Here is a 25,886-nt window from a genome sequence, read left to right as displayed (position 1 = left end):
ACAAATAAAAAGGTTGTCGGATTTTGAGACATTTCAATTTTTATTTTTCTGAAAACAGCAGGGGGCGCTCTCCTGACAAACGTCAATTACAGACAAATATTCCTTAGTAGAGACCTGCCCATCCCGTCCTCCCGTAGGAGCGAGCGTCGGTCTTCCATTCTCTGGCGTTTCCCATAGTTTCTCTGCATATTTGGCATTGCATACGTGTGATATAAAACATAAAAAAAAATCTAAAAATTACACCCTTTGATGCCCTCACCCAGTGTGACTGAGATGTACAGGCGTTGCTTTCATGTACAGCAGTGACGGACGCCAATCCCGTAGTGAGCAACAGGCGTGTCGGAGTGACACGGAACAGTCTCCGACGGCAGAGACGTTCTGAAGGCCTAGAATTTCCCTTTCATATAATCCAGTGCGGCGTGACGGGCGCTACAGTGTTCTCGTCTGATAGCACCTCAGTAGTCGGGGGGGGGGGGGGGGGGTAAGGTGTGGATGCTGTCCGGTTAAATGATTCTATTCCATTCAGTCCTCTTCTCGAGCGACTCATACTGTTGTAAACTCCATGTAAATGCACTTAAGTCGGCATGCAGGCATCAACGCTCCGCCGCTCATCTCCACCTACACTAAAGCAGCATGCAATGTACAAAGGCACTGTTGTCCCGCTCTGGTGGACGAGCTATTTGGGCAGATTCTCTCTGGCGTCGTCCAGTTTGGCGAGGACCCACTGAGGGAGAGACGAGAGGCATTTAATGGCGAGTGTGCGGCGAGGGGCTGGCGGAGGCCCACGGGCTGAACTTACCTTGGCTATCTCGGGGGTTCGGAAGTTGATGATCTTCCCAAACTCTTTTGCGTGGAAGACGGACTTGACTCTCTCCTTCAAAAGGAAACACAAGTCCACAGGTGAGCGCAGATTTTGACAGATTTCGACAGCATTATGGACGGCGGGAGGGTTTCTACTTTGGCTTCAATGCGAAGTCGGCGGTGCTCGACGATCATGGGGTCCTTGGTGAACTCTTCAAACAGGTACTGCCACTCACAGGTGAGCTGGCCAAACGTACCTTTGGTCACAAAAAAGATTCCACTGGAAGCAGAGAAATCTCTCAACACATTGAGGATTAGCACCAAAATGTCTGGGATTCCAGGTGTGGCGACACTCACCGCTTGGTGATCATGAGGATGTCGGACTCATTGACCTTCGCGTGGGCAAAATATTTGTACTTGGCGTAACGTCCGTTCTCGATTTTCTGAGGAAAGAGGAATGAGGGATATTTTAGGCAGGACGGTCTGAGGACTGGCCAGAGGTCCCACGGCTGGAGAGACACAGTAATATGGCAGCGATGAAATGAAACGAAATGAAATGAAATGAAGACTAAAACAGGTAAAAGTTGTGAAATGTGAATCTTTTATTAGACAGGATGGAGTGACACAATGATAAAACGACAACAAATGACAATAAAATGTTTAAAACAATGGAAAAAGTAAAGAGAAGTGTGTGTGTGGGTGTGTGTGTGTTTGTGGGGGGGGGGTGTATTGATGTAATGATGAAGGAGAAACTTTATTGTCCCTAAACAAATTGAACAGCGGACGTTGGAGGCCAGTTTGAGGGTCTGGAGCCGCTGCAGCTTTGGCCTGTTTGCTCTGAGGCGCTGGGGAAACTGGAGCAGCCACACACACACACACACACACACACGCAGAGGGAGAGAACACTAACTCTTGCGTAACTAAATGGATTTCCGCTAATGGCCAGATATTACCAGTTACTAGAAGACAGAAATTACACACACTCAATAAAAGAATACCAAAACCATGCTTTTCTTATGTCCAGTAAAGAGTCGAGCTCGTGGAATTCCTCAGAGGGGCTTTGGCTTGTTTAAAATGTCTGGGCTGAAAGACGCCGCTACACATCGACCTAAAGGCTAAACTACGGGGGCCGTTATTGCTCCTCACACTCATCCTCCCAGTCACTTCTGCCACTTTCACTGTGGGTCAAATTCCTCTGTGGACACCAGGACAAAAGGAGACAGGAGAGACAGAATCAGCGAACAGAGAGGAGAGAACCCTTCATGTGGAGCTAACTACAGACCCGCGCTGCACCACGGCCTCAACACCATCTACTGATGCTGATGAATGTTGCCGTAGAGACCGTTTTTACAGCCAATAAGGTGTGAGGCGCTTCATTTAGCAACGTTAGCGAGCGTGGAGCCGCGCTCATCCCCGTAAAGGTGTCGCTCCCTGAAACGGGCCGACGCTGTTGATGCAGCGATTTCTGCCTGTCAGTTACTGCGCAGGTAAAGTTTGGCTGACGACAGCGGCGTCGGGGGCTCCTCTATGAAAGCCAGCTCAACACAAGGAGCTACGACGACCAGAGCGTGCAGAACGGAGGCACCGGTTCGAGCCTCACTATCAAGATAATGAGTGTTCCACAGATGAGGTTAACGTCCATGTGAAGACCAGATGTCCACATGGATGCCACTTTAGAACCGAAGACGCCTCAAATTTCTTCAAAGGTGCTTAATTTCCGGTGGGATTTTGTCAATTGAATTAACATAAAAAGATGATTGAATCCGGGTGAAGTCCAACCCTACGTCCTTATAGACTGACAGGAAGGGCGTTTAAACAAAATTTGAAAGAACACAGGCAGCGAGACACACAGAGACAATATTCAGCTGTATGTGAACAATGTCAAAATGTTAAACCTGCAGTCTGTGTTCTCACCTGGAGCATCTGACTGCCGAGCCCCTCCCTCTCCTTATACGGGCGTATGACGCCGTCCTCGTGGATGAAGCGAGGGGGACGCAGGGACTCGACATCTTGTGACGTCTCTGCTGCCCTAAAATGGAGACAAGACGCACTTCATTGAGACACAGGTGCAGTGAGAATGTAGGAGCCCTTTGGGTACATCAGCATCTACCTGCAGCGTCCCGCGCACCTGTGCACGTACACGCGCGCACACACCAGCTCAACATACCTCTTGATTCCCTGGAAAGTACTGCTGGCCATGTCGATGATGCCTCCGGTGGGTCTGGCTACTGCACCCACCAGACCTTTTCCAAACCCTTTGAAGAAGCCGGCTGCGCCCTCCCGCTGCGCTCCTGCAGACCAACGTTAGCATAAGTCAGGGGAACATCACCAGGGCCGAGCGACAGGTGGCGTAATACCTTTGATTGGTTTGGTGACGATCCCTGTGATCCCACTGACAAAACCCTGAAAGGAGAACACATCCACACTATCACAGAGCTGACGATTCATTCAGTATTGCAGAGTTCCTCTCTTCCCGGTCATGTCCTCTCATGCTAAAGCCGACGGTATGGTTTCTCTACATTTACACAAGTCTCAACACGTACAGACACCAGTCCCTTTCCACCCCTGGCCAGCCCCTCTCTGAGGCCACTGGGCTGTCTGTTCATAGCCTCTCGTCTCTTCTGCTGGTATTCCTCATCCATCGTTATGGCTGCTACACCCTTCGCCATGGCGCCTGTGATGCGGGAGGCCGCGCCCGCTATACCCCCTGGGAGACAGATGAATACAGACAGAAAACAAGTGAGAACCTTGAGAATGCAGACCAAGATTTCTCTGTTTGTTACTGCTGATCCATTTATGATGAAGCCTGAACTTACCTACGGCCCCTCCCACCAGAGCTTTCACCCCAAGTGCCATTCCTTCAACAAACTCCTCAGGTCCCTGGATGGCTCCCTGGAACAGTGGTCAGAGTTACACAGCTGGACAAGAACAAAACCCAGCTGCTAATCTGCATTTTTCCTACATCACAAATCTGTCAGAGAGGTCGTGCAGAGATCAAACTAAGGCTCTTGCATTCACCTGTGTTTCATTTCAACATTCCTACCTGATACGGCTCATAGAAGAAAGCTTCGAATCCTTCTGACAGCCCCCTGATCAGGCCAAAAGGATTCCCAAGTACGTCCAAGCCAAGCACCAGCACGTACATCTGTTTAATAGCCTGGAATATTAATGCACAAAAGCAGATGAGTCCGCCAGCATCCTTTGCCTTCACTGTTGTCTGCTCCCCCAGCAGGACCAGTCCACTCCCTGCCTTTGTGACTGTGGATGTGTTACCTGCTTAGAATAATGTCTGATCACCTCCCACTGGAGCTGCTGAGTGGTGTAAAATTGGAAATTCAACTCAAAGAAGGCCAACCTGGAATGCAGAAAAGAATTAGGAGAGCGCGACTACACCAGGGCCTTTTGAGATTCAGTCCTACTTGAAGACAACGTCCTGCACGTCCGTGAGCGTGGCACCGATGCTCTTCAGCAGCAGGTTGAGCGACTGCACAGGAATGAGCTCCGTGTCTCGCTCCTGCTTCATCCCGTCCTCCCCTCCGGTGCTCAGGGAGAGACTCAGGTGCAGCTGCACAACCACAGACACAGCTGAGCAACAGAACTCTTGCTCTGCAGGAGGTTGGAATTTGGACCGTTTTATCACTCTAGTCTGGACAAACCTTGATGGGGGAAATGTGAAAATACTCGTAGAGGCTGATGGGAGAGGTGTCAGCGGCAGAGACACTGTTCAGGACCATCTTTATGTTTTCCAAATCTGTCTCAAACAGCTCCGCCTACAGAAGCACAAGGGTGAAGTTTACGTTACTGTAGCACAGATGCTCCAGAAATCAGAAAAGTGTCTGCAAACCTCCTGTTCCGGGCTCATGACGCTGGCGTTCTCGGGTGAGAACAGGTCCAGTATGGCGTAGAGGAAGCCAAGATCCAGCTTCAGGTCCATCTCTTGGATCAACACCTTGAAATACCTGAGAAGGCGTTTGCATCACGTCGAGGTTAATGGAGGGTTTTTTTTTAAATGATTGTATTTTTGTTTGGGGAAAAAAAGTGTTTTTTACTTAATGCGAGAGATGTTAGAGTGTCCGGCTGTTCTGGTGACGATGCTGATGTCAGTAAGAGGTTTGGGTTCTGTGGAAAGAAACAGCAATCCCAACTGTTAGTCAGAAACACAGCAAACAGCCAGCACATGCAGGACGTCAGAGACCTGAGTCCATGGTGATGGATTTAGGTAGCTTTACAGGGTAGAACACATAGGGGAAGATGGCTCCGGGAAGCTGATTCTGGATCTGTCAGATGAGAGGACAAACGCTCAAAGTCTTGGGATGCAACAAATCCTGCACTCATAGTGGAGGGGGGGGGTGATTCTCTTAAATACAACGGCTACACAGTTGATAGATGTGGCATCTCTTACCTGAATTCGGTGGATTTGGACACGGTAGGCACTCTGTCGCGGTGACACGCTGTATTCCACCTTCACTGCTGGCAGGAAGTGCCTCCTGAGGGGAGCGCTGCACGGCTGCAGCATCCGCATGTCCACACCGTTCGGTGTGAAAGACACCTGCCAGACCGTCAAATTAAACCAACATGTGCATGATGAAACCCTCATTTGTGTTCCAGCGTTACAAGCAGTGATTGCTGCCACACCTGGTAGCCGTTTTCCAGGTCGACGATGCCGTTGTCCAAGGGTTCAGTGTCCACGTAGTGTTTGTAGCTGTTCTCCAGCATCTCAGTTTCTTTGGTGCTCAGAGTCTTCCAACGGTTCTTTTTCTTCGGCTTCAGTTCCCAAACCACATCAGAGCTGAGACAACAAAAGGGTGCAAAAAGATGTTACAGACTTCAATGTGAACCCAGGAGGATGCACAAATACACAGAGCCCTGCCCGGCTATGGGAAGCAGGTGTAAGTGCCAGGTTTTTGTTGTTTGTTTGCAAAAATGTAGGTCTTAATTTCAGTCTGGGCTGCTATTTCCTCAAATCTGAATATATGTTAGAGTCCAGGCGTGGGCGTGGCGTCTGCGCTCCACAATGAAAGTGGAGCCGAGTGCGGAACAGGGAGTCGGTGCAAAGAGAAAGTAAAACAGAATTTATCATCCAGTAATGTCCAGTAATGGTGTGGTTTAGGGGAAGGCAGAGAATGGAGCGGACACACAACGCAGCTGTTCTGCACACAAACACACTCAGAGTATTATTTGGGTTGTGGCCACTGATGCAGAGTCCAGGACTTTAGGCTGAAGTCAATTCAGCATCACCTCAAGGCTTGTGCCGCATACAGTGAACGCTCTAGCTACCTTGTGATCCCAATAAAGGAGACTTCCTGGCTGCTGTTGTTGTTGACTAGGGACACGCCCATGTTCTGTAGCGACAGGAGGATTTCCTGCTCAGCCAGCTGCACCTTCTCGCTCTCACAGAGCAGCTTGTAGGTGTGTTGGTCCTCCGTGAACAGCACCACACGCTGGAGACCTTCAGATCAACGGTCAGTACATACTGATTTAACATTTAATCATTCCATATAGAAATGTATATTGTGAGCTGTGTCTTTAGCAGCAGCTGTGATTTAAAGAGGATTTAGGTTCCACTAGTTTACCTTCATAGAAGGAGAGCACAAACAGTTTCTTTTCACTGTTGATGTCTAGACACACATCCTATAGGAGCAGACACATTAACAATATGTTCATTTAAACATCTTCGTTAAACTCTACAGACATTTATCTAAACTGTTTAAGTTTCCATATATAAAAATGATGAATAAATATGATGAAACAAAGTCCTTCAGCAAAAGACAACAAAAAGCATAAATAACAAGAAAGCAAATCTAGCATCAATCACTGGTATGTGAGGGGTGGCCCAGTACCTCCTCGCTCTTGAGCTTCCCACTGTATGTCCCACACTTCCAACACAGCTCTCTGGACCCAGTGGATTCAGCCCAGGTGTAATACACAGCTTTCCCAGGCTCCAGCTCATCCTTCTCTTCCTCCTTCTGAGAACTGCAAACAAAGATGAAATCAACCAACACTCATCTGTCAGCAACAATTCCACAGGTGGAAACTCGGTCAAGGAGTGAATTATGAAATATTGAGATGGAAAAAGGCACAAAAAGGCAGTACAGCATCATCATAAAAGAGAAGGCAACGTAACAGAGCCGTCACCAAGACCCTCTCACTATCAGCACCCATCAAGACATCCCTGCACAAACCACCAAACTACAGCAGAAGCATGCAGATATATATGAAGGAAAAATATCAAAACAGAAACGTCTGCAGTATCTCCTGGAGAGGTAGATTCAGCCCTTGGAAAGCGGACGGTAGAATTCAGAAAGTCTTAACCTACAAAAGGGAAAACAAGCAGAACCACTGAAAGAAGCAGGTGGTGCGATTCCGCTGGCAGAATCCCACCCGGTCAAAGCAGTCAAAGCTAGTTTAAGGAGTAAAGAGGAATCAACAACAGCTCAAAAGACAATAATCCTCACTAATCTGGTTTAGAAGATGCCTGACCTGCATCTATCACTCAGCTGAAATGGTGATAAAATGTCTTAGATTGTTTCAATTGATGTGCTCTTTAAGTTTTACATAAAAAAGAATAAATTCAGTAGTTGAAAAAGATGAATGCATGATTAATGTGTTGTGTTTTGGTCAGGCGTTTAACACAATCACTTGTCATCAATAAGAGTGAGGAGCAGATCACACACAAACCAGAATTGACCCATTACCTGCACTCTTCACGTGATCACCCTGCACTCAGTACGGCTGTTTGTGAAAGTGTACGTGCACATTTTTGTACCAAAAACAGACTGACTATGTCTTCAGTTTTTACAGTGCTGAGTTTTCTGCTTCGTACTGAGTTCAGAGTTTATCAGGAGAGGTTTCAGCGGTCACTTTTTTTCTACCTGTCCTCCTCCATTGAGAAGGAGAGGTCGAGCAGGTCGTTAGCAACCCAGGCGGAGTCTGTCCGGGCACTGCACAACGATAAATCACTATCAGCAACACAAAAACCCAACAATAAAACTTGTTCTATGAGGGAAAAGAATTATAAAACTAATATATGAATGAAATTTGAATAAAGTGCAGGAGAAATGTGGAAAATAAAGATGTACAAAATAACAAGACAGATGTGGAGCGGTCCAAGTTACTTTTAAGTGTAAACTGGATTGTGAGAATGGCCGTCATAGTGTTACATGTTAATGTTATGCTACATAAGCTCTGATTGCTCCTTAGAGGAATCATAACCAACAATGTATAATTGTTGAAACTGGGACCCGGACTGACAGCAGCATAATTCAGCAAAACTCTATACAACCTAAAACATGATAGAATATTTTAGTTTTTAGTTGAATATTTATGTTGCTCATGTCATGTTTGGCCCATCTGAAACTATACCTTTAAAGTAAATGCTCCGTCTGTGACATATATGGACTATTCACAAAGAATAAAACAAGGAAACGTTATATTCCAGGAAAACGGTGGAGATATCTGTGATACAGATCTTGACATTTCAAATCAAACAGAATCGTTTTGCTGAAATCATTAAAATGCAACTTGTCCACTCAACATTTCACTCGGTCAGATCTCTGACCAACAGTATTTAATCACTAGGATTATCTCTGTTGACATTACAAGTTCTTTTCTCTCTGTCCTCTCACCTCTGATAGAACTGCAGAGTCTGTCCTTTGGTGTGGTTGATTAAGAGGAACGGGGCGGCACCGTCGTGGTACTCCGAGAATCGGATCGTGGCCGAGTGCTCCGACAGGTTTACGTCAACGATGATCCCGCCAAGCTGCAGAAAGGGAACAAAACAGGCGAGCAGTTGTAATACATCATCACAATCTCCTTTGTTTCCGATGGTGACGGGATCTTGTAACTCTTAATATTTGACACTTGAACGTGAACGTCTACTTACAGAGTTGTCCATATGGAGCAACAGACAGTTTTCTTGTCTTGTGAAATCGATGGAGCAGGGAGGCAGGGTGCAGCCTTCCACCTTAATCTTGAGCCGTTTGGTGTCATTCTCAGGCCAGAATGGAATACCCGACTGAATACAGGACAAAATCAAATATTGGAAGTCTATACAACATTGCTTGGAAATGTTAGCACGTTACTCTGAAAAATCCAACCCGATACAAGAATTCTGACCAAAAAATTTCAACACTTGAGTCATGTCAGTGATCAGTAACGTGACATGTCTCACGTTTAAGCATATCTCTGTAAAAACAAGAAGATGTGTGAGGCATCGCAAATACAAACATTAACTGTTTTTGTTCTCTGACCTCTTCTGGTTGAGCCTCGGTCCAGTTGTCCAACCCGTCCTCGCATATGAACACGCTTTCCTTAGTTTTGTTCACCAGCGTGTAAAACGGCACAAAGGTCACGATGCGGGTCAGCGTGAAGCTGCTGGCTTCAATCTTCACGCCGACCTGAAATCAAACACAACTCAGTACAGAATTAAATTGTCTATATGAACTTGGGGACATAAAGTGTGCGGGTAGCAGCATCTTACCAGGTAATCTTTGTACCGGCCTTTACATTTGACATCTCCGTGGCTTCCAACTGTATCCAGAGAAAATTCGTCAGACAGTTCGCTGTCTGAGATCATGAGACGAACCTGTGGAGCGACTGTATTAGTCTAAAAGCACTTTGATGAGTCATGTTTAATTTAGCTTTCATCCTAAAATGTTGCCATCAATACCGGTAATAGAAGGATGTGTTAGCATGCCAGACGTTATCAGGTCAATTTCTTTTTACCTTGTTGTTTTTCAGGAAGTATCGGGGCTTGAAGGAGAAGAGCAGGGGCATGTCATAGTCCAGGGGGTGTTTGCGGTGAATATCATCAGCTTTGTACTGCAGCAGCCTGTTTGTCTTGTTCACCATCCAGTAAGGCGAGTGAATAGCAACCACCATCTGTCCCAGGTCATATTTGACGTGCACAGCTATGTCCAACTCGGCTCTCTTCATCTCTGGGCCTTCGTCGTCTTCATTAGGATCTCGCACAGACTGGAATACTATGAAGGTGATTTCTTCTTGGTCACTGAGGAAACTGTTTGACGAGATCATTTGTTTATTCCACGATAGGGAACATTTTGTTTTCCTGCCCTGGTCTAATTGATGTGAAGTTATTAGTGAGCGCCAATGAGAGTAAACAAGTGAAATCCAAATAAAATCATCCCAACCTGTACACAGAAGACCAGTCCTGAGACAGGTAGTTTAGAAGACAAAGATCAACACTGGACTGGTTGATGACAGCAGTGTACAGCTGAGCAGAGTGGCCTGGGTTCAGAGTGGCCTCAGGAGCAGAGACTCCGCTGTCCTATTGAGCAATAAACAGGAGACTGAGCATGGCGGTCTGTAATACGGTAGCCTAGAATTAATGAAGATGAGTCTAGCAATTATCGACAGAGGATTTTCTTATTAGAAGGCCATTTACTTGTACAGACATGGAAATGTGTTCTTTCAATATTGGATGCTGGCAAACGGGCAAAATGACCTAAAGGAGCAGTGAAGACCAGACACATCCTACCTTTAGTTTGTAAGAGATGGGGTATGGAAGGAGGTTCCGTAGCAGGATGGAGGGCCACAAGTGCACCACAAAAGGTACATCAAAGTTCTCTCCAACATCTCCAGTGTGTTTGAATGTCACAGCATCCTTAACCGGCACCATATTGACCATTAGCACTCCTCCCTCACCACTACGGCGACGGCAGGTCTGCTCGAGGCGTTTGGTGGGCGGCTCGATGCTGACATCTTCATAACTGAAGCCTTCCGAGCACTCAAACTGCTCACCCTGATCGTCATCTACTAGGACTGGCTGTAGACTCAGTTCAGACCTGAAGGGACAGCAGAGAGACAAGAATGAACAAAAGGCCAATGTGGAAACTCAGGAGGAGACATAAATAATTTTACAGTGCATTTATTCACCTATATGAATCCAGTGGAACGCAGAACTCTTCATTAGGGAGAGCTTTACCCAGACATGTGGATCCTTCAAAAACTTTAAAAGGAATTTGAAAATGATTGATGATCTGTGGGAAAGTAGAAGCATAAGAAAGGTTTATTTTTGGCATTTCATCTTGATTTGTAATCCAGTTGTGTTTTAATATACAAGTTAACCTTTAGAGTTTATATGTATAATTCAGGTGCCAGACAAAAATGTATATAATATGGCCTTAATTTGTCTGGAGCAGCTTGCCTGAATGAACATGCATGACCATCTAGAAGAATGAGGTACCTGGAAAGGTGAGCGGATCTTGATGTATTTGCTGCCCTCCACAGAGGAAATCTGACAGACCAGGAAACAGGTGACTCCTGACTCTGTGTGCACAACACTGTACATCCCCTTGCCCACCTTGATCAGGGGGATCACACTGGCTGAGGTGTGACCCATTGGAGCTGCAAAGAGCCAAAAGAAATGAAACTCTTTATTTTTATCTCCTAATTTAAAAAAAAACAAACCTCGTGTTTCTTTCTTTTTTTTCTTTAAACGGTGACCAAATAAATAAATAAAATTTCTAGTACTAGTCTTGAGATATTGAGACACATATCAGAAGACTGGTCAAGACTATTTAATTTGTTGGATCACTGTACATCTGTAAATCTCCAAACTATTAATGTTTATTAATGACAGCAGTTCAAAAATAATGTTTCATTTCTTCCAATTAGTTTCAAGCAAATGCCAAAATTAGATATTAAACATTTCAGTATTAAAGTATGTCAGCTTACTTGGCTGAATGTAGTACTCCTTTCCGGATAATGAGATCATTGCAGAGAACTGGTCAGACTCTGTCTTAGTGGAATAGTCCATGCCAAGTGTTTCACCATCCTGTAGCTTCACAGTGAATGTGGTGCTCTGTTGGCCGATGGGAGAAAACATTTCACTGTAGCGGACAGAGACTGGAAGGCCCAGGCGGTTTTTGACTACAAACGGAGCCTCTTCCTTCTGGAAAGAGTCTGATGTCTGTTTGGCAGCCTCCGCAAATGCCTGGAAAGAGGAAGAGGATTGAGGTTACAGACGACCTTATCACCTCTCTTGGCCAACAGTTAAAGCTGCTACAGCCCGCCTCTTACCTGGCCCAGGTGACTGAGCATAGTTAGTCCACATTTAGAAAGTGTGATGTTGAGCTGGTCTTTACTGCTGATGACAATGACTGTTTTATAGTCTGGGATTTGGTAATCCACCTCATCAGACAGTCCTGGGAAACTCACTGGTTTCTTTTTCATCTAGTTATATAATGGTATAAACTGTGAATACACAAATAAGCATATATTATACAATAAATGTATGTGTGGTGTAAGTACCTTTAAAACCAGTCTCCAGGGTCTGAAACCCTCTCCTGTCTCATCTTCTAATGGCTCCAGCAGCGGTTCCCACACTCCCATGATCTCATTGTAATAGTGAACCTAGCACAGACAGGTTTAATTGCAATAAAATCAAAGGAAATGTGGCAAAAAAAAACCAAAAAGACCTCCAGTAAATAAATATTTTGATCGATTATTATGATCATTATGTATATTAACTTTGCTTTACCTCCAGGTCAAGCTTGCTATGTAAATTAATTAATGTGGACCAGTTTTTCACATCTCCGTTGAACGATGACTTGGCAAGAAGCATGGGGATGGTGCGGTGTCCCACTCCAGCTTCCAGAGTCAGACAGATAGATTTAATATTCATCTGCAAGGACAGAGAGTCAACTTTTAATATGCCAAACTATAGAAGAAACCATTACCACATTAAACAAGTCAAGTTTTTGAGGTAAATTTAATTTAAATGCAGTGCAATACCTGCAATGACTCCCCCTGGGGTACCAGTGGAGTTAATGATTTTGTGTCTTCATCTCCACCCTCTTCTAGGAACCAGAATTTTAGGTCCTTCCAACTTCGTTTCTCCCACAGATCTACGGGAACTGGGCTATCAAGCTCCTCTGGGGTCTCTGCGGCGGGGCTCAATACTGAAAGAATTGTGATCACCGTGTTGATGATGAGTGGGGATACCTGCCACATAAACATAAAAAAGTTTTTAGTCTGGTTTTTGGGCAACACAAGTCACTCCTGAATTCATGTATCCATATGAAAACAATTACCTTTAGTGTGAGGGCATTCATGGAGACCTCCATAGCCTGTGGAGATGTTGGGGTCTGAGTACTTTGGAAGAACACCTGACATGGCTGCAGCACAGTGGTCATATTATTTTTCCTCTTCTCTGATAAAAAGGGGCATGCCATAACCTACACAAAAAGGGGGGGGGGTTGAGCTCAGTGACTGAGGAAATATTTTATTCAAGCTTTTTTTCCTCAGAATGATATATTTGCCATTCCTAACCTTTAGATCGTTGATAACGGCGGTGATCTGTGACCCCTCTGCACAACTCTTCATTAACAACTCACACTGCGTAGACAGGACCAGGGCTGGGGCATCAGCACGTGTCAAGTCAGCCACAAACACGATATCCGGGTTACGGAGCAAAAGACTGATCTCTGTCTTTGACATTACGTCTGCAGAAAATAAACTTACCAAGTCACTACGGCATCATGCTATGCCCATCCAAGCAGTTAAAACAACAGGCAGGTATAGCATGACATAAAGGTGTGACATTAATCACAACACATTAGAAACAACAGCTACTGTAAGGAGAAGTTAGTGCTGACTCACTGGGCTCCTTAGATGTGACAGTGGAGTTGACCTGCTTTTTCTCCCCTGCTCCAGCAGAGGTCTTTGGTTGTGGCACTTGGGCAAAACCGTGTTGGGTAGCTTTAAGAAAAACATCTGCGACCGTGAGCAGGAACTCCATGCTGGCACACAGATAGACATCTTGTACCACTGTTTCCACACTGATGCCTTCACGGCCCTGGCGGTAGTGCACCTCAACCATCTTGTTCTGTTCTCCTCCAGGCCTCAGGCCCATCATCCTGGAGAAGACATTATCAAATATTTCTTTATCATCACAGAGCAAGATTCCTTTTCTTATTTATTAAGTCAAATGCACACAAGAACGTATGTGATGTGTTGCCCTTGTACCTTGGGGTGACTGTCTTGATCTTGGGTCTCTTGTCATCCAGAAGGCAGGTAGCGAGCTGGACAGAGGCCTTCATGGAGCTATCTGAGAACCTGTTAACGGAGGTAGAGATTGTCCCCAGAGTAAACTCTGCCAACTTCAGTTGCTCGTCACGTGAATCCACCAGGTGCACCTATGTAACGAGAAATAAAAGGTTAGATTAGTCATAAAGAGGAAAAATGCATGTCAAGTTATCAAGTATGTCCCAAATGCTTTGAGTGAACATGAGCCTTACCACATTCTCATCAGGGCTGTACAAGCTCAGCGTCATTGAGTCAAACTTGAAGTCTAATTTAAGCGTGGTCTTCATCTTGATGTTTTGCTGGGTCTCCACCACAGCAGCTGTCACCACTGTGTTACCTATGAAGCGATCACAGCACAAATCCACACCTCCTATTTGTGTACGTAGCATTTACAAATTCCGTTCAATTCTGCAGATCTGCCACCTTCATTTGTCAAAGTCAATCATTCCACTTTAGTGGAGAAAAAAACTCAAGCAACAAAACAAGTAAAATCAAAATCTTACTACTGGCTGGTCCAGTGGAGCCCTGTGACTCTTTGTTTGATGCAGCATCAGAGGAAGCTGCACCAGTGGATGGAAGAGCTGGAGGGGGGACATCGGAGTTCTCTGACAGATTCTCACTCAGAGTTCGCAGGATCACTGTCATGTCAGACTGACTCAGGATCAGCTGTTTTGGACAATCATGATAAAGTCTTATGTGATAATTGGGACGTTTAACGATAAACCAATAGGGACAAACAGCTAAATAAGATTAATAAAAAAGTAGAAATCAAAAATAAATAGAAAAATAAAATATTTCCCAAGCTACTCCATTTTCTCCCAAACCGTGATTCCTTACACTAATTGGTTTAAGATGAGCAGTGATCCCAATGTCAGGGATGCTGTGGTACCAGTTGGAGGAAAGATTTCTCTGGATTTCCAAGTCCAGGTTGACGGGCTCCAGCAACTGTATCTCTCCCTGAAAGCCCCCATTTATATATGTGGTCCTGAAACACAGGCAGAGAGCGTTTTAATGAAACCAAACCACATTTTTACTGTTCTCCCATGATGCTCAGTTTCTGACCTGTACATTTTGAGGTTTGTCAGTCTTACAGTCATTATGTCCACAACAGGCGGAATCTTAACAATACTTTTAAAGGGCTGCTTGGCAAAACGGTTCTTGACAGACAGAAGACCGAGATCAGCTACGATGACATTGGAGGAAGAAGAGGACTGCGGCAGGAAGATGACAGGAGCATTAAAGTGGACATTTAAACGAATCCGACTGCTCCTCTCTGCCAGCTCTTTTACACCAGTGGCTGCCTTTTCAGCAGCTTGGGCTGTCACCACAACCAAAGCTTCTTTAGCCTCCTGGAAGTTGTTAATAAAGGCCTGCGATGGAAAAAAAAAAAATTGAAGTGACAAATTCCAGAAAAATACACAATATTAAATCAGATTCAAACAAAATGTGAAATGGAGTATGCATCTGATAAGTGCTAATATGGGATATAATCTTGAACAAGAAATTTTTCATCTTACCAAAATGGTGGAAACAAATTTGTTGAGGAAGATGACCTGAATGCATCCCACATTCAGGGTGACGGCAGTATCAACTTGAGACATGTCCAAATAGGCGTCTCCTTCTGTTGCATCTGTATAATTTACCATTTGAAAGGCAAACACCTCTTTATCTGCTATCGACACAGCCTAAACAACGAAACACAGAACATCAGCTGCACTGTGTCAAGCAATATCAATAAGGACTCATCAAAAATAAATGATACACTTTACAAGGGTATAGAAGAAAAAGACATGAGTACATTAATAATACCGTTCATTAATGGATTACATGTACATTAACACAGGAGGAAGGACAAATGCTGCTGATACCTTCTTGTACATTGCATCTTGGGCACAGTCTAAGATGACAATGCTCTTCAGGTTTGCCTGTACCTCCATCTCCTTCTTCTTCATCAGTACTTGGGAAACTAGACCTGGATGTTGGGAAGTTGAGAAATTAAGAAACATTCTTTCCATTTCTTAACAGTATGCTCTTGCATCCTTGCTAGTTAATACCATTGAAAAGGACCAAACACTGTGCTCACATGTATTAGACATTCATTTAACAGCACTTACATACCTTCAATAATGATTTCAGAGATCCTAGCTTTCTGCCCTCGAATGAAAACCTTCAGACATCGGAGATCTGCTCTGATATGCAGATTTACCACATCTGCAAACTTTGTAATCTTTGATGCTGTAAAAAAAAAGTGTCCATTAAAAAACAGTGAGTTCGTAGTGCAAAAACAGTATGAAGACTGCAACATTTGGAAAGAAAACCAACTTTTTTTCTTGGTGACAACAGTTTCCATTGTCTTCTCTTCCTCCTTTTCTGTCTCATCCTCCTCTAGGATGGTGGGGAGCTCCTCCTGCCCTCCTTCTCCTTCCTCCTCCTTCTTAGCAGGAGGAGGAAGGAGGTTGTTTAGGAAGTTCATGGCATTGAGTAGGGCCTCAGTATGTAGATGGACATCCAGGGATGAAAAGGTCACCTGTAGGATTCCAACATCGCAATATTAAAAAACTGGCACTGAAGAAACATAAAGGGCATGCTTACTTTTTAGGCACTAGACATCTTTACTGATGTCAAGTAATTGTCAGCTTTAATTATATGGCACAAAACCTATATTATTACAATAAAACACAACTGTCATTCATTCAGACTATTAGGCATGCTAATTGTTAATTAACCATTTACCTTAATGAGCTGCTCTGTATTTTTGTGCTGAGTCTTGAACTCTGGGCCAGTTTTATCAGCCTAAAAGAAACATAATCCACAATGAGGGGTGATTTCAAATTTAAAATAGAAAAATATTTATCAATAGGTATGGAATTTGTGCATACTTTAATATACTCCAGGATGAGCAAGTCAACCTCTGAGTTGTCTAAGGTAGTGAGTAACTGAACCGGCTTGTTTTCAGAATCTACAGGAGATTAAAACATAAAAACATGGCAAAAAAAACAGCTATGATGAAGCAGACAAATAATCTTTGGAGCGTTAATTGTAAAATCAATATCAAACATTTAGGCTAAGATATGGAAGTAAAATTGTGTATTAGCAAACACTGACCCATGTACTCGGGGCACTTCAGGCAGATCTCTCGCAGATAAGTGTTTGATGTCATGTCAAAAGTGTTAATTTTCAACTCAGTGCCCAGAGTTTCTATGTCTAAGTGCAGTACGGTGATCTCCTGATCTTCTGACAGGCGGCACAACTCGACAGAAAACTAGATGACCAGAAAAAAGAGCAGGACGGAAAAAACACAAAAAGAAAATAATCAGGTGAGAAAAGTGGGACAACAGGAGAATTACTAAGCTCAGGAAAGCTGAAAACAACTTTTCTATACCGTGTTGATGACAAACGTCATGATAAAGTCAGTCATGTTCTTTGGAATGTCTTCTTTGACAAGACTTCTTTTGTGTAGGTCTGCGTAGCGTAGCGGCAGCGGATTATCAGAAAAGAAGGCTCGATCACCGATGGGAGAGCTGGGAGCATCATAGAACAAATCCTCCTCTGATCCTAACGCAGACATTTAAAAAAATGCAAGAGTGAAATGTAATCCTGCACCTGTAAAAGGATTTTTTTAACATTGTTTGTCCGTATGATCATTATGTGAGTGGAAACGAGGCAGGTAAAGTCAGAGTTGGTACCCAATGAGGTGATGCTGATGGCATCACAGGACTCAAACATGAGCGATGAGCGCTGGTCCGGTAGGTTCAGGAATTTTCTGGGAGTGAGCTGAGGAGTGGATTTTAGCTGAGGAGAAAAGGAAACCAGGGTGAGAACCACACTAGCCAAAATGTACTTTTGAATCTCTTCAGTCGTTATTATCGTGTTATTTCCTCATCTTAATTAATGTGTATTATAACATTATAACTGCACAACTTTTTAAATTTGGCTCAAGATATTTGTCTTACCTTTAACACAGGGGCTTGAAGACTGCCAGGGGAAGGGCCAGTGCTCTTTGGCAGAGGTATGCTGTATATCAACCCCAAAATACTTCGTAGTTTATCATCAGAAATGCGAAGTGACAACAGAGGCAGCGTTCCAGACATTTTGTACCTGGAACATAGATACACACAAAAGTATCATTTTGAATTTAAGTCTGACAGCATCTATTTCCTATAGTCAATTAGGAAAAAAACGTACTTTGCCATGCGGGAGTCTTTTACAACCATCGCTCTGCTGAAAGTGACTGTCAAATCGACCGGCTCTAAGATGTGTAGGGGTGACTCTCTCTGTTTACGTGCCACTTTCCAATCGCTTTCTGCCACACACAGAAATTGTTCATTAAGTGACATCACAGGGGGGTTGTTTGTGCAAGAAATATGGTTTTATCTATAACACCAAAGTCTAGTGTGCATGGTCCCAGAAGCACTTTGAAAAAATGGATTTATAACTCAAAAGTAATAAATCATGATTGGAAATTCAACCACTATAAAAAAAAATCTATTTACTTTTTTCATGTGTAAATTATGTTGACATATAAATATGCATAAAAATGTTAAACCGCCTCTTCTATATTTCTCTGAGTTCAGGGGAGTAATAAATACACTTTGAGCCTGGATGTAGTATTTATAGTATTTGCATCAGTGGAGGGACCTGGTTTGCTGTACAGGAGCTGCAGGTTGCTGAGCTGCACGTCAAAGCTGTCGTAGGCTCTGGACATGATTTCTTCAAGGTTGCTCGTGTTCACGGTCAGTTGAGGAAGATCTTTCTTGCTTAGACTTGTTATCTGAAAATAAATCAAATAGGTCGGCTTTTTATTTAGATGTCCGTTTCAGAGCTAAAGATCAGCATCATTCCTCATCATCTTTGCACAATATTCCCTCAATGTTTATATTTTAAAAAAAGACCAGATACAAAGTATGGACAAATCTTTTGTAACACTAACTACAAACTGACTTAACAACTTCCTTTCTGACCTTGAAATGACCAAGATCCAACAGCAGGATGTTCTGAGTACCACTGTAGAAACCAGTCTCAGGAACAATGACATAGGAGGCCATTAGGTCCACTTTCAGGTCAAGAACTTTCTGTGTTTCAATCACATACAGTAGACCTAGAAAACAATTAAACAGCCTTTAAACAATTACAAAAGTATAGATAAATATGTAGCAAGGTCTCAAGGTCTTTTCACAAAAAAGCCCAAAAGAATATTCTAGAAAAATATAGTTTTATTATGTGTTATAACAATCTATATGGGGGGGGGGGACTTTGGGGGAAAAAAGTGCAATTTTATGTGAACTGCAGCCATCAACTTTCAGAGGAAATAATCAGTCAGAGAGATAAACAGGAACTCCAGACTCCGGCTGGGTGGATGAGATAATGACTGATATGTAAACACAGAGGAATGTGAGCATTTGCTCATCAGAGAACCAATAGCAGAGTTAAACTGACCAGTGGCTGTACGATCTCGAAACTGCTCCAGTTTCATTAGTGTTGCGTTGGTGAGCTCATCCAGCTGCACGTCTCCTGGAGCCTTGAAGAACTCCGACATGGTGTTCACTGTAATCTACACAGCATCACAAACAAACTTTTTTTCCTTTTCTTTTTCCCTCTGTAATTTGTCATGGTTGAACGTGCAGCGTGACAGGCAGCACTCACAGCATCGTAGATGATTTCTAAGGGCTGCGACTGCACATGTAACTTCTGGTTGGAGGTTTCGTCTATTGGGTTGGTCTCAAATAAGAAGGACAAGAGCGGGGTCCCAGCTGTAGCCGCCTTCCTCGATGACAGGAGGGTAGGGGCAGATCTTTGGCTGGCCAGGCCTGTCACCTCAAACAAACTGAGCTCTGCTGTGACTCTTAGAAAAAGACAAGAGGGGTAACAATGATAGGATTCACAGTAGGAAATGTTACATTCACACTGAATTCCAGGATTTTAAACACCTAGACTTATAGACAGCTATAACATACTTGATGGCTTCTGCCCCAGACCGCTGTGTGAGTGTGGACTTGAGCTCGCCTACAGTAACCTTCATGATCTCGTTTTTGTCCTTGTCCTTGTCTTTGAGGGACAGCGACAGCCTTTCCATGTGAAAATTGATCTTTGTGTCCTCAAACTAGAACAAAGACACAACATAGTGTGAATTTAACATCAAGTATATAATTTTTCTGTTCTTTGAAGAACTATTTCTGTTCTAGCAGCACTGGATCATGAATAGAGAGACAAATAAAAATGCATGACTAAGGAGGTGGGAGTCAGGAAGGAAGTGACTCACATTCTTTGGCAGGTTGTGATTGACATCTGTCTCACTGTATCCAATGGCAGTGTACAGCTTATCCTTCTCAGCAGGCGTCAACAGCTCATCAAAGCCTAAGATACAGACGGAGAGCAACGGGGAAGAGAAATGCTAAGAAAAGTGAACTAAAATGCCCACTTTCCTGACTTTTGATCCAGCACATTATTCGTATTACTCATTTCTAAAGGTCGTCGACGATCATAGATGTAGTCACAGAAAAAGTCAGTGGAAGATGCAATTGCCAAAAACCTAAAAACTACATCAAGATTTCAAGCCATATTAAAGTGCTCACTGAGACAATGGACTCTTTCTGTAATCACAAACATCCATGCAGGTGTTTTGGATTTTTGTCCTTCATGTCATACCTCCACTTTTGACATCTTTTGGTTTTTCAGCCTCTCCTCCCCAGTTCCACATCCAGCTAAGCCATCCCTGAGACTGCTCTTCCTCCATCTTCATGCCCGGACGGTAAATGCACAACCCTGCCTTGCTGGCCTGGGGAGGAGAATAATATGACTTATGAGAAACGTGGAATTTATTTTTATCTTGTGACTTCTTCATTTATTTAAATTCATGCTACAATGACAGAACAAATTGTGACAGTGAAGATACTCATTTTTTTGGGGGGGGGGACTGAAAACCCACCTCCACCTCAGCCTGCTGTCGAGCCAGAGTGATGTTAAAAATATCCAATGTCTTTTCCGGTTCCTGAAATTAGATATAACACAAATTGATTACAGCTTTCAGCGGCTCCTTGTTTCATGTCACCGTTAATGACATCAGGAGAGGATGGTGCTGTGCAGAGCAGAGACTGAAACCCCCCAGTCTCTTACATCAAAGGCTTCATTGAGAACTGAACGAGAATCAAGCAGAAACAGCTGGACAGAGGTTCAATTTGCATTAGCAGTAATGTTTCTCTGGATCAATAATTGGACAAAAAGAATGGAAGACAAGAGTACGGAGATCAATGCTTCACAATAGGCAACAAATCCTTGGTGGTAAAGTAGGAAATGGACAAGCCTAAATGCAGGTGCAGTGGTAAGTGGACATGTCTTCAGTTTAGCCAAATTAATTGCACAGGGTTATAAAACAGACTATTTTAAAATGTGGTCTCACTTCGAGGGCCTTCAGTAACTCCTCAGTTGGTTTCTTGCTGGTGATTTTGGTCTTGAACAACTCTTTGTAAGACTTCACCATCTGCCGATGGCAGCGGATGTGCCACCATGACCACATGTGTAGCCGAGGCTTCACATCGACCTCAAGAACGCTTGTGATCGCATAATTCCACCTACAACAGGCAACAGAGCAGAATGTCACTATGCAGTCATCACTGTGTGGCCTTTTAAAATCGAAGGGGCTTGCTGACCATATGGAGGCATTCCTGTGAACCTGGACTACGGGTCTGTACTTCCTGTACGGCAGGTTGCGTGACATCATGTACACGGATCCCAGCAGCTCCAGGACACTAACATACTGGAAAGACAGGAAATCAGCAAATAAGAGGGATTCTGTAAATATTCATCTTTTCACTATTTACATTATTTCCATTCTCTCGCTCTTTTCACAACTCATGTACGCGTACTTGTGATCTGTTGAGCTCAATGGCCACCTCACTCAGATTGACCGTGAGGTCTGTTTTGGGAGAGGAGAAGTCCACATCTGACCTCGGATTCATCTGCAGTTTAGCATCCACTGATATTGGACGAAAAACTGCAACACAGATTAAAAAGATGTTAAATTTACACCATAAAACTCGTGATATGAGGCCATACGTGGCTTTCTGCTTGTATGAGATCACAAATCTGTGATATCGGATGACACACCGCACTCGCACGCTAGAAATGTGTTGGTGGTGAATCACGTTGTGTGATATCTATTTTTCACAGAAATTACAGTGCAAAATATATATCCACATGTACTTTGTATGCAAAAATAATGACGTGCGTAGAAATAAAGATGTTATACCGCGTGGATTTAGGTTGTTTTTAGGGAAAACGTGCAGAAATGAGGTGTGAGACACTCACTGAAGTCGTGATTGCTAGAATCCGAATCGTAAACTTCCATACTCCTCTGGAGGCATTGCTGCAAACACAAGGACACAAGGTTCATTTTCCTGTATTTTCTTTTTTCTGTTTCATAATCCAGTATTTTCCTAAACTCGTTTACACGACTTTATAATACATTTAAATGGTTCTTTTCCCAACGGTTCCCATGGCATTTGAATACTGAGACATCACAGAACACTGCTTTTCATATTGTGAATCCTTAAATTGCAAATTCTTCTATAGAAATTATTTTTTTTAACTTTACAGTGTTTTGGATGCAATTTTGTGAGTCTGTGTCTCAAAAGTGGTTATCAGACTCAAAATAAATCTATGTTGGCAGAGACAACGGGTCATTTTAGCAGTGTGACTCACCAAAGCCTCCTCTGTGCTATAATCGGAGAAGAGTACGGAGTTGACGTTCAAATACGAAAATAAGTTGTCAAGACGAACAAGCTGGGGAAACAGAAAAAGAAAGCAATGTGAGGAGGAAGAGAAGGACAAATAGGAAGAGTAGTTTACAATCATCACTCTGGTACTGACTGTTCACAGCAGAGAACAAAGGAAACTGCTGAGACCAGAGACAAGATCACTATCACACGGCATTAATGTGAACTACCGATGAAAGCAGCACTCTCGCGTCCATGAGTAGACATTGTTTACCGTGAGATGACCAGTAATACAAGTAGCTGAAACTACTAGAAAAGACAATGATTCCAGTTCATTTTACTCTGAAGTGGTTGAATTTTTTTACCTTGAAAAACAGCCTGGAATTCTCATCCAAAAGGCTGGGGGTCCAGTTCTCATCAGCCGTCTGTGAGTCAAACAAAGAGTTACGGGGGGCCTTGAAGAGCCCGATTTAAGGTTTAACATCTGTTACATGTGAAGCTGATTTTAGACCAGGAGAATGGAGCTATTTTCCATGTGAAAGCGTTTGCTACTGAATCTCAGTGGCTGCACTTTGCACCGTCCCGGAACATTAGAGGTCTGCATTATCGAAGCGCAAGGTTGCAGAAAAAGAAACATTAAGACAGAAGACGTGCAAACGCATCCACAGACCAGGTTCTATATAATGGAACAGGCCTGTATATTTACAGTCATATCTACTTATTTCATATTGATGCAGCACTGACATTAAGTTTATTGATTTAGCATTCGCAAAGTAATTTATTGGCAGCTGACTTCGCAGCATTTGGCAGCTGCAGCTTTATTTATATTCACTTCAAAAGATTATCCATCAATTGTAAATTTGGTTGGTGTAAGGAATCAGATGTCCAGTTAATAAAAGCGTAAGAGCTTCATTCTGAGCCAACTGGACGTCTTCTCATGTATAAAGATGTTTTATATCTCTATAGTTTTCCAGGTCTGATTAACAAAAAGCGGTCCTTTAGAGAAAACTGGGACATTTTAATGGAGTTAATCACCAGGTTACAGAACATTAATGTTGGTGGTTAAATTGAAGGGGGGGCAGAATAAATACTTGATGGACAACCCATCCATACCTGAAGACTGAGGTTTTTCAGTGACACTCCGATAGACAAAGGCGAGTTTGGATTCGTGACCTGTGAAAAAACGGAGGCGCTCACTCGTTTTGCTGATTACCTTACGGCCCAAATTTGAGCTGTACTGATTCGATATGGCAAACACAAACTTGCACGATACTCACGTTGTCTTCATAGCGCACGTGGATGTTGGAGATCTGCACCTGCAGGTTTTTGATGATCTGAGTGACAAGCTTTTCCACAAAGGTGTCCTGCTTTTCCAATGTAGAATTTTCTGTTACAATCAAACACAAAGTGATTTCATGATCTGTTACCACTATAAAACAAATACGTGTTTAGTGTGTGTGAGAGTTTGGGGGGGAAAATGTTTTTCTCCTTGTAAAATCAGCCACTTAACAAGCACATTATGACCTTCAAAGGACCTATCAACATTCATGTACATCCTATTTTATATGAGAACATTGTTCCCCAAACTAATTAACCATTTAAGTGCATTTGTTGGGACGTCAACGCATGACAGTGCACAAAACACGACAATAAAGTTCAGGCTCAGCAGTGCTAAATGTCAGAAAATAAAAAGTGTGAACATTTGGGTTCTCCGACATCACAGGAAGTCACAACCATGAAACCACAAGCAGATGCCTTGAATCTCTGCTTTAGCAAATTTTCATACCACAAATCCAGTTTTGCATACTTTTCATATATTTAACAAATGTACTGCCCCACCACCTGAAAAGAACAATTCTTCCTCCCGCTAGTTGCATCTTACAGTTTGACCAAGAGGACGACTGAAGCACCCCTAAGTAACATGATCTCCACTTGGGCAGCTAAACAAACAAAAAGATTCACCAGACTCGCACACGTTCCCCTTTTAAATCAGAGCTGAACCCTGACCTTGGTCATCAGCAGTCAACTTTGTCTCTATCTGCTGTAGTTTTCTCTGACGAGCCTCTTGAAGTTGTTTTTCCTCTTTTTCTGCATCGTACTTTATGCCTGGAAATAAAAGATACTCAATGTTTTGTATATTTGTGAAAAATGGTTCGCAAGCTTTGCTCATTTTTTGTGCTCTTACTTGCTAAGGGGACTATGAGGAGATAGACACCATCCAATGTCGCCTCTACTGACTGTGTGTAGAGGTTCTTCCATGGGATCTTCAGCTCCAACCGTCCTGTCAAAATAGACGCAAAGTGAGAAACCTGCTTCTGCACAAATAAGACAGCTAAGAGTAACGACACTCACCTATATGACCAGCTTTCACTTTAAAAGGAATGTCAAGCTGACTCTGCAAAAAGAAAAGGGCAAAATCTGATGAAAATCCAAAACGCGTGACTTATTTGGCTTATTTATACAATTACTGGATACCTACCAAAGCATTTTCATTTATCTCAAGATTAGTGAGAACTGCATCACCTGTGATGGAGGGAAAAGTGCTTGGTGATGAATGCTGCCATAAACACAACAGGATGCATTTAAGGCAGACCGCACTTGTTACATGTCTTTCACGACAACTTGTCTTTTTATGATAGTTAAAAATAATGAGCGTGACACGAAAAGTCAGAATTTTGTAATGATTTGGATCCTTGCAACAAGTCAGTACACGTTAGAAGCGGCTTCAAACCCTTCTCTGCTCTCGTGCTACGTGTTTACGAATTTTTTTTGTTATCTTGAAGCTCATAAAAAAGAGCTAATGTAGTAGAAAAGTGTTCAGTCATAATGGCAGTAGTCTGGAAGGGTGTGACCCTGCGTTCTCTCAATCTGAAATGTTGAGGGGAAAACGCCAGGGCTCGAGGAGAGCTGTTTTTAACATGTTCAGCGTTCTTTTCTATCTACAAATTAAGCTTAACTGCATTGGCTTGCTCATTCTGGTCAGTAAAGCTGAACAAACCCGCAAAACTGACACTGACAGCTGAGGGAGACTGTCACAGTGCTGCCTGCTAGCGTTATTAGCTTTAGCTAGCTAGCTAGCTCGGCGAGCCAGTCCAAGTAGTTAGTTCGTCTTACCTCCCCAGATGCCGAGCTTTAACTGAGAGCTGTCAAGGTTGACAACATAGTCTCCTAAAAACCGGTTGAGGACATCGACCACCAAGCTTTCGAAAACCATTGTGCTTCTATTTATTTCATCTGTCTATCACCATGTTTACATTCAGAGGTGTCGCCTGCTTGGAAGGTGACAGGTACCAGATCGGCTCGCGGACCTGCGCTTCTAGATGACGT

General features: G+C 43.3%; 1 protein-coding gene across 5 annotated transcripts; it reads right to left on the bottom strand.

The window, feature by feature from the left end:
• Nucleotides 1–21: 21 nt before the first annotated feature.
• On the bottom strand, nucleotides 22–25,886 carry vps13a (vacuolar protein sorting 13 homolog A). Of its 5 annotated transcripts, none has more exons than XR_008950492.1 (76): nucleotides 25,674–25,886; nucleotides 25,039–25,082; nucleotides 24,912–24,954; nucleotides 24,745–24,840; nucleotides 24,567–24,665; nucleotides 23,837–23,946; nucleotides 23,673–23,732; nucleotides 22,925–22,984; nucleotides 22,546–22,626; nucleotides 22,153–22,210; nucleotides 21,711–21,838; nucleotides 21,495–21,601; nucleotides 21,245–21,416; nucleotides 20,774–20,836; nucleotides 20,494–20,623; nucleotides 20,108–20,202; nucleotides 19,803–19,948; nucleotides 19,492–19,690; nucleotides 19,285–19,399; nucleotides 18,810–18,946; nucleotides 18,487–18,619; nucleotides 18,034–18,151; nucleotides 17,802–17,946; nucleotides 17,535–17,640; nucleotides 17,231–17,403; nucleotides 16,954–17,110; nucleotides 16,728–16,807; nucleotides 16,582–16,641; nucleotides 16,171–16,375; nucleotides 15,967–16,083; nucleotides 15,717–15,820; nucleotides 15,366–15,533; nucleotides 14,911–15,218; nucleotides 14,686–14,833; nucleotides 14,352–14,514; nucleotides 14,061–14,185; nucleotides 13,789–13,958; nucleotides 13,423–13,679; nucleotides 13,093–13,265; nucleotides 12,855–12,998; nucleotides 12,556–12,765; nucleotides 12,302–12,445; nucleotides 12,073–12,174; nucleotides 11,842–11,994; nucleotides 11,497–11,755; nucleotides 11,006–11,166; nucleotides 10,696–10,799; nucleotides 10,298–10,604; nucleotides 9,951–10,087; nucleotides 9,526–9,817; nucleotides 9,281–9,385; nucleotides 9,051–9,197; nucleotides 8,684–8,815; nucleotides 8,427–8,560; nucleotides 7,674–7,742; nucleotides 6,642–6,774; nucleotides 6,375–6,432; nucleotides 6,079–6,250; nucleotides 5,437–5,590; nucleotides 5,204–5,350; nucleotides 4,997–5,078; nucleotides 4,851–4,920; nucleotides 4,646–4,760; nucleotides 4,458–4,571; nucleotides 4,221–4,366; nucleotides 4,075–4,156; nucleotides 3,845–3,958; nucleotides 3,618–3,693; nucleotides 3,345–3,508; nucleotides 3,159–3,204; nucleotides 2,969–3,092; nucleotides 2,716–2,830; nucleotides 1,159–1,244; nucleotides 958–1,058; nucleotides 800–874; nucleotides 22–724 (listed from the first exon to the last, which is right to left on the bottom strand). XR_008950492.1 is itself a non-coding variant. In XM_057032238.1 (76 exons), the coding sequence occupies exons 1-76, from the start codon at nucleotides 25,771–25,773 to the stop codon at nucleotides 677–679; spliced, it is 9,798 nt and encodes a 3,265-aa protein (XP_056888218.1). In that variant the 5' UTR covers nucleotides 25,774–25,885; the 3' UTR covers nucleotides 22–676. The 5 variants fall into 5 exon arrangements, 4 of the variants coding, with proteins under 4 accessions (XP_056888218.1, XP_056888219.1, XP_056888220.1 ...); XM_057032238.1 differs by having other exon boundaries at nucleotides 958–1,081; nucleotides 25,674–25,885; XM_057032239.1 differs by lacking the exon at nucleotides 7,674–7,742 and having other exon boundaries at nucleotides 958–1,081; nucleotides 25,674–25,885.

This window comes from Takifugu flavidus, chromosome 5 (assembly GCF_003711565.1).
Source record: "Takifugu flavidus isolate HTHZ2018 chromosome 5, ASM371156v2, whole genome shotgun sequence".
Classification (NCBI taxonomy): domain Eukaryota; kingdom Metazoa; phylum Chordata; class Actinopteri; order Tetraodontiformes; family Tetraodontidae; genus Takifugu; species Takifugu flavidus.
Note: the sequence above shows the minus strand (reverse complement) of the source record. Positions and strands in the feature narration are given on the sequence as shown.

Coding starts and splice junctions, on each gene's coding strand:
- vps13a (XM_057032238.1), bottom strand. CDS start 25,773: ATGGTTTTCGAAAGCTTGGTGGTCGATGTCCTCAACCGGTTTTTAGGA. Junction 17,641..17,801: donor TTCAAGCCCCTGTGTTAAAG/GTAAGACAAATA, acceptor TTTTCTCCTCAG/CTAAAATCCACTCCTCAGCT. Junction 11,995..12,072: donor CCTGGAGACTGGTTTTAAAG/GTACTTACACCA, acceptor TTATATAACTAG/ATGAAAAAGAAACCAGTGAG.